At 38.9% G+C, this 8,435-nt stretch overlaps 1 protein-coding gene across 3 annotated transcripts in view; it reads right to left on the bottom strand.

Annotated features, from left to right (window-relative positions):
• Positions 1–384: 384 nt before the first annotated feature.
• Positions 385–8,435, bottom strand: part of cica (capicua transcriptional repressor a) — a 31,112-nt gene continuing 23,061 nt past the window's right edge. For all 3 annotated transcript variants that reach the window (XM_051872981.1, XM_051872982.1, XM_051872983.1), the window contains 7 exons: positions 7,993–8,406; positions 7,406–7,581; positions 7,148–7,272; positions 5,578–5,729; positions 5,319–5,450; positions 5,095–5,220; positions 385–3,085 (listed from right to left, as the gene is read on the bottom strand). In XM_051872981.1, the coding sequence (XP_051728941.1) occupies positions 2,814–3,085; positions 5,095–5,220; positions 5,319–5,450; positions 5,578–5,729; positions 7,148–7,272; positions 7,406–7,581; positions 7,993–8,406 (1,397 nt within the window). In that variant the 3' untranslated portion in view covers positions 385–2,813. The remainder of the gene's footprint in view (positions 3,086–5,094; positions 5,221–5,318; positions 5,451–5,577; positions 5,730–7,147; positions 7,273–7,405; positions 7,582–7,992; positions 8,407–8,435) is intronic.

Below are 8,435 nucleotides of genomic sequence, written 5' to 3'. Positions count from 1 at the left end.
GATAGATAGATAGAATTAAATAAAAAGAGAAAAGAGCTGTTCCTTATTAATAAAACTTAAGGTCTGATAAAGATAATAAATGGTAAAACAGATTATAAAAATAATACCAATAGTATTCAGTGGATTCATGTGCTCTATCTATCTATCTATCTATCCTAATTTTAAATAAAACTTGAAGCATATTGATTCCCTATACAATTATGGATTTTGCATTCTAATTTACAAACAAGACCAGATTCTGCATTCAAAAATGTATCTAATAAAAAATAAATCATTTTCAACATATTGACAACATGAGCATCTACAATTTCAAAACCACATCTATATCGTACACCACTTTGCTTGTAAGAATCAATCACAGAAGAACTGCACAAAAACCAAGCGTTGTGTTAGGTCTTTAATTTTTTCAATAATCTCTTGTTTAGAAATATTGCACATGGTCAACATGCCTGTTGATGAGTTAACACTCACCTTTCTCATTCTAAAACTCCTTCTCCAAGTAAAGACAGTTTATTGGATACACAATCATAAGGTGTACACGCATACATGTGCAGGTATGTGTATGTGTGTGTGTATGTGTGTGTGCAAGCATTTATCTGTTGCTGGGGGAGGGAAAGAAAGGGCAGATAAGTCAAGTTAAGAATTGAGTTGAATGGTTACATATGCCGATTTCTCCTCATGTACGTCAGTAGCCAGCATATGCTAACAGTCTTTTGATGTAGTGCCACTGCTTTTCTGGCAGGGAAAATAGCATTTGCTTGGGAGTAAGTTTGATTTGTCAAGGTGCATGTAATGTATATGCACATACGCTCGCACACACACAGACATCTGTATATCATGGGACATATAGAAATATATAGGTATATTTATACATTTATATTGTCACACATTCAAGTGAAGACTGAGTAGCATTTTTATACTCATCACTCCTTCTCTTTCAGCAAAACCAGACGCAAGAAAGTGCTAGGTTACTTTTTTTTTTTTCATTTTTCTTTTTTTTCAGATTTTAGTTTGTTCAGTTTGGATTTCTCTCTTGATACTCGCTTCTGAATTCTGACATTTTTTCCCACTTTCTTTTTGACATATATATCATTTTATTACAGCTTGTACAGTGAAAATCTATGGCACTAACAGGTCACTCGTCTACTTCAAAAAAATTCCCACCCACGTCCTATTGCACCAATGAAAGAAGAGGCAGAGTAAGAAAGAGGAGATCCTGAGAAATGCCGCCCCAGCGCTGGTCTCGGGTCAGCTTTCCCTTGCGTAATCCTGAATCAAAGTCGTCACAGACTACAAAGCTTGCTCTGACTCCAGACCAGTGCTTAAAGTGGCGCTTTCCATCAACACTTCAGTTAAAAGTCTTAAGGAGATGAAAAAATAAGGGCTTTCCTTACGGGATGCGGAAAGGGAGAATCGAACGCAATGGAACAAAGTCGTTGGTTAGTTTTTAAATATCTAAAAACAAATACTTTCCTGATTTAAACCATGGTCTAGGACCATATATTGTGCAAACACCTGATTGAAATATAAAAAAGAAAGAAAGAAACGAGGAAAAGAACACAGAGAGAGCCTCGTGCCCACCCTCTGCCCCCCTCCCCAGCCATCACGGTTATATATATATATACAGTGTACGGGGAAAAGCCTAAGTCGGCGGCCAGAGAAGAGGAGCTTCAGCTAAGAGGCTAAAACACAGTCTTTTTTTGTTTTCGACGCAATTGCTCCAACACTTAGATAGCTGGATTAGTCCATGCTGAAAATATTACTAGAGTAAGAAGAAGAGAGGCGCAAGCTAATACAAAAAAAGATATCAGTCAGTTCCACCGTTACGACACAACAACAAAACGACAAAGCATATCTACACGTTGATTCAAAGAGGGGTAGTGTCTCTATTCGTTTTCGTCTTCTTTTGTATGATTCTTCCGAGGTTAGGACAATGTTTTCCTCTCTGGCTTTGAGTGTGCTGTGTTGTTGTTGTTGTTGTTGTTGTTGTTATGCGATTGTGGCGGTCGCCGTAGCCTCTGTTTTCTGCTCCGCTGGTCTACGTGATTACGAGTCTTGAGTTTGTTGCTTCTGGGACAAAAAAAACCTGTTGTAAATTTACAGCCCGTGCTGAAGAACAGTAACAGCCGATGCATGTACCCCGCCAAGGGGGTGTAACATTTGCACGAAGACCCTTCTCTTCCCCGGCTATTGCTTTCCTCGGTCTCTCGGTCTCTAAAAATGAAAGTGCAAGCGCATTTGTCCCCCACAACCCGCCCCCCCACCCCATCCCTGTTTTGAATTGAAAGTTACCGGTACCTCAAACAGTCTAATTTCTCTTCTAAAACATTCAGTCCATTCGATAAAAATCTGTGCTAGCCCCGTGCGGGGGCTTTACTGAGCATGTGCAGACAGGCTGGTTTGGTGCTGCCTGTGGTGCAGCATTGAAGGGCTCTAAAATTCGGACAGAAAGTGACGCCCGCCCTAATGCAGAGGTGGACCAATGGCTGCCTGACACGAGTGGCATATGCAAATGAGTGCGACCTCATGCGCTATATGTGATAGTTCCTTGTGCAAGTCATTAATGTGAGAAAGTGATATTGTTATGTAATTGCATAACATGTGTGAACGTGTGTGCGTGTGTGTGTGTAACTGTGCATAACAACAGAACATCAACGAAGTGAACGCAATGGCAACGAAATCAGTTCGATTAGAAATGAAGCAAAATCCACATAAGTGCTGTACTGTCAGCGGAAATGGTTTTACACATTTCTAGAATCCTTCCCTACATTCGTCTTTCATCCTTCCGTTCTGCTCGTCTCCTCAGTCGTTCTTCATCTCGATTCCTGTGGATCGTCCGTGCCTTTCTTTGGCTCCTCCGTGGCCCTGCCCCTCTCATCTGGCTCGGAATTCTCCCTGGGCGCAGGATTGGATGGTCCAGAAGTGGAGGCGGAGTCAGAGCCTCCAAGAGCCACGCCTCCCACAATTTCAGAACTGCCGGCGGTCTGCATGATCTTCTGCCTTACCTCGCGAATCTTCAGCTGCAGGCACAACTTGTTGGGAAACGTGTCAGAGTAGCGAGCTTGGAAGGCAGCTGTGGCTTGCGCTGTAACAGAAAAATGAAATATGCATGCTAAGTTCCACCTTCCCAATAATTTTTTCAGTTGTTATAATGTTAGCATCAATGAATAATATTGACTCTGCTGCATCTGACAAAAAAAAATTGTTATCTGTAAAACATAAAAAGAAAAATTACGGAGAGAGAAATTAGTCTATTTGATTAATAGAGTCTATTTGATTTATTGATCCACAGATTCTAAGTCAAGACTGAAATGTAAATAATTATATTATAACAAACAGCAGTACACTGCTGTTCAAAAGTTCTCGAAAGAAGTCTCTCATGCTCAGCAAGGCTACATATATTTACAGAAAAATACAGTAAAAACCAGTGCTGGGCAATGACACAAAATCCTCGATTCAATTATGATTCACAAGCTTGCAATTGAATACGTTATCGATTAATTGGGGCCTATCAGGAACAGTACATGGCAAATTGCCTCAAGGAAAAAATATCAGGGGAAAAATATCAGGGAACCCCAGTTGGTACATCACTATAACATTAAAGGTTAGATTTTTAGTCTATTTACATTTAAATTACACATAAGCAAGTTTTTATAATAATAACAACAACATTATAATAATAGCCCTAAATTTACAATGAATATGCAATATTGTGCATACATTAGCAAAATGCTCCTCTCTAGAGTTACTCTCTAGCTGACTAATGAGATTATGGACACCGAATGGCTTTTCTAAGGTAAATGTAACATTACGTAACATTGTTTACAAGCTGTTTTATTGATGCCTTTCCAAGGTTGAAACACTGATTGAGCGATTACATGGGACATGATACGGATTTTGGTAAGTTGTACTGTATCTTTTAACATACCTTCTGCTGTTCATTCATGTTTATTTCATAGACTAAAAGATTGATTCCTGGAATTTAAAAGGGGATCCATTATTCCCATTTTACAAGATGTAAAATAAGTCTCTGATGTCCCTAGAGTGTGTATGTGAAGGTGTGGCTCAAAATACCCCACAGATTTATTATAACATGTTAAAATTGCCACTTTTTGGATGTGAGCAAAAATGCGCCTTTTTTGAGTGTGTCCCTTTAAATGCAAATGAGCTGTTGCTCCTGACCCCCTTTTGAGAAGAGGGCGGAGTTTCAAGAACTCATGCTCCAGCATACCGACAACAACAAAACAGTACAATCTGTACAAACAGTACACGCACCAAAAATGTCAAAAGTATAAAGGGTGTACATGTCAAAATGTAAAGGGTGTTTATGTGCAATTTTTAACTAGGAAACTATTGTTTATGATAAGTCCGATAGCATGTGAGGGTAGCATCAGTTCTGGATATAAAGTTTGAGCACAAAGCGTTGGTATTGACCCATCATTCAGAATCAACCTTTGTGAAAATACAGCATTGAACAGACCCTTGTTTGTGAAGCATTCTGGCATAAAATGATTGGCACAAACGTATGATGCCTCTTTGGCGCAGACATTGTAAATTTCCAGCTTCTACAGCAAGGATACAAAAATGGCGGACTCCGTTCTCTATGCTAATAGGGCAGATTGTCACCATTTGTGGGTGGGGCTTCTCCCTAGGATGACATCATCGTAGGACATTTTTGGGAATTATTAAAAAAAAAAAAAGGAGTGAGTTGATTTTTACCACTATAGGCTGGTTGTTTACACATACTGCGGACACACATCGGTGTTCAAACACTGTATAAAAGTGAATTTTGCATATAGGTCTCCTTTAAGAATCGATACTGGTTCTTCAAAATGAGAATCAATTAAAATCGAGAAAGCAGTATTTTTAGCCCAGCCCTAATAAAAACAGTAATTTTGTGAAATATTTGTACAATTTTAAATAAATGTTTTCTATTTTAATATAGAATATAGTCCCATGATCCTTCAGAAATCATTCTAATATGCTGATTTGGTGCTCAAGAAATATTTTTTTATTATTATCGTTGAGAACTATCGTTTATTATTATGTTGAAAACTGTGTTGCTTAATATTTTTGTGGAAAACTTGATGTTACCTGAGGGGAAGAAGCCGTGCTCCTGGAAGAGCTGCATGACGAGTGCACGCCGCTGGTCCAGCATCCGACGCAGAGAGGAGGGCGGTACGCGGTCCAACTCCTCCAAAATATGCTCTGTCTCTCCAACTGATAAACACAGAAGACAAGAAAACATATAAATAAATATCTTTATATATGTGTTAACTGTACACTGAGATTGAGTTTATACATAAAAATGAGCCCACCAGCCCTATCGAAGGTGAAGATGTCCCCTTCACACTTGGCAGCACTCTTGGGCGTGTTGGGCTCTGAGCTGCAGCTGGACAGGCGACGACTCTTCCTCCTTGGTGAACTGGGGTCATCGGCGGAGTCTAGATCTAGGGAAGGGAAGAAAAGAGAATGAAAAGAAAGATCAAAATCACACAAAAAAGCAAAAGTGAGGAAAACAGTACAATTAATATAATGACTTTACAAATGCTAATTCCAATTAGCATTTGCTCTCACCTGTAGAGTTCCTCCTCTTCTTGCGGTAACTGCCCAGTATGGCTCTAGGGGAAGTTGCTAGACTCTGTAGATTGGGAGAGGGCAGCACCTCTTCAGGCTTGAACTCCGGCAGCTCTTTAAGACGCTCTTCAAAAGAGGAGCCAAACAGCGCCCTGAGAAAGAGCAAATTAAATTTTTAGAAAATTAAATAACAATGAAACTGACATATATCAGCAGAGAAATAATGTACATCACATATACAATTACATATACAAGACAGCTCATGAGACACAAGACTGGGTTTATGAGAACGAGACGAGATTTTTACTCAGAGTATTTTTAAGAAATCCTCAATGACGAAATACATGACTAGAAAAATAATCTGCAGGTGCATTTGAAATATTTTAACTAATCATCTTGTAATGAATGTCATTTCAGTTCTACTTTCTGAGTATGAATTATCATATGCAGTAAAAGACAACAATACTCAGGCACTGTAAACGGTTTTGCAACAAACTCAACTGACTTCTCTCCTGTATGATTTCAGTCTCTTAAGACATTACTGTACATGATTTATGAGCTTCTACAGTGGTTGACCTTCTAACTGAACTCCTTTCCACAAATTGATCATAGAAATAAAAACAGTATAAATGAAAATGATAACAGTTTTTTCTTAGTGTTCTTAAGAGCAAACAATAAGTCCAGCCATAATCAAAGTACTCTCTCAATATTCAAAGTGCAAATAGAGACCAATTTTTTCTTCAAACATGATACACAGCTAAGAGATGGTTACAACTACACAGCCCAGCCTAAGATAGCTTTGTGGGGTATTAAAATTGCGTTTGAATGCACGCTTGCGTTTTACTTTCGCTTTCACAAGACAGCTTTTCACTTCGACGAGAAATCTTGTCACATTTTAATCTTGCAAGATCTCGTGGCATGAGATCTCGTCACACCCCTAGTAGTATATGAATGTGGTGACCAAAAATGGAGGGACGTGACTACCAACGACTACCAATTTGGCATAAATGAAAAGAATAAGACTTTTTTGATAAACAAGTACAAACAAATGTGTCACAATTCAAAGGCTTAAATGGTCTACTACAGTCAGTTTTCCTTTCCAGGTCAAATATCGTCATGGCTTAGCAAACGTTTGAAAAGAATCTTGAAGTGAAGTTAGTAAACTGCCAACATGGCAATGGCACATATATTTGAAGGTCTATTGAACCTTTGAGTACTAAGGTTATTTAGTTAATAGTACAGTATCGCAAGGATGTACGTTAAGTATGTATCCTGGACCACATGTTTGCAATGCACTGGCCAAGAATTTAATGCATATTATGCTTTTTGGCCACCTGGTGATACAGTTATAATGTTAATGTCACTGGCTTCAACCAGTGCTGTAATCGTTAAGTAAATTAAACCAATTAAAAGTGAAAAAAGTGTAAAATCAAATAAAACCTAAATAATAGATTAAAAACTTAAAACATAAAAGCCAATTTAAAATATTAATAAATACTATAATAATATATAAATAATAAAATAACACTAGTAGTCTAGTCAACGTGTAATCTAGGGCAATGCCACTCACTTGTCACCAGCATCAGGAGTGCTTTTCAGTGGAGGTGGGCGGAACTTGGTCTTTTTAGCTGAAGGAGTGTCAGTCTGCAAAGGGGGTGGCGGGGGGTCCAAAACAGAAGATTCCCTGCGCCCTGACTGAAAGAAAAAAGAAAAAAAGAAAAAAAAAGATTATTGGAGAACATGGGGATTCGAACTTGTACAATGAAGCTTTGTATAACTATTTGAATTTAGTAAAGTTGGATTATACATCTGAAAAAAAGCATCTTACTTCTCGACTCTGTTCGTCTTTGCTGTTGGTTTCAGCTTGAGTCTCTGTCTCCCCTTCCATCGCTCTTGCTGTTTCAATTCTCTCTGTTTGAGACGGGCCCCCTCCTACATCTCTTGCGCACTCTCGTTCCATTTTGCTCCCTTTCTTTCCATCTTCCTTCCCTTCGCAATGCTGACCTGTTGAACATTTTGAATGTGACTTTCAAGGGACTGCAAGCCCATTCTGTATGTAACAAATGTTTGATCAATATTTAATAACTGCTGTTAAAGAAGTCGAAATGGCCAAAATATAATTTTGAAGTAGCGATGGGTGGTATAACCAAAAGCTTATATTATGGTGAAATCAAAAGTCACTTTTGATCAATTTAATGTGCCTTTGCTGAATAAAAGTATTATTAAAAGTATATAAAAGTATTCAAAGTTTTATTTATTAGAAAACTGACCCCAAACTTTTGAACAGTAGTCTTTATTCATAACCACACAGTATTATTAATCTACTGAAATTAATGTTAAAACAAGAGTATTTTGAAATTTGGCACAAAAAAGAATTTACTACTGTACAACTGAAGTTTATGAGGTTACTTTTACCTTTTTGTGTGTGTGATGTACAGCTGGGTTGCACCGACTCCTCCAAACCACTAGGTGGCGTGTGATATCCATCTTTTAACACCAGGTCCCTCTGTTTCTCCATCTCTTTCCTGGATTCTGGTCCTCTCTCGTTTTCCATTTGCATGTTTACCTGAGACTGCAGCTGCGCATCTGCCTGTGCATGTGGTTGCGCAGCTACGGCAGAGGAGGTCTTCGCTTGAGGCGTTGAGGATGATGTCGGAACTGATGTGGAACTTGATGTGCTTTGTGGCACGGCTGTCACTGACACAACTGCTCCAGCTAAGCTGACGCTGGGGTAAATGGCGGTCACAAGTTGACGGGTGGCTGTCGAGGCTTGTGCAGGTTGTGACAATCCGCTTGAGGGTGGGCATGGAGCCAGGAGGGGTGGCTGACCTGTGGTAGAAATTTGAGATAATGTTTGT

Source organism: Ctenopharyngodon idella, chromosome 19, assembly GCF_019924925.1.
Source record: "Ctenopharyngodon idella isolate HZGC_01 chromosome 19, HZGC01, whole genome shotgun sequence".
Lineage (NCBI taxonomy): Eukaryota > Metazoa > Chordata > Actinopteri > Cypriniformes > Xenocyprididae > Ctenopharyngodon > Ctenopharyngodon idella.
Note: the sequence above shows the minus strand (reverse complement) of the source record. Positions and strands in the feature narration are given on the sequence as shown.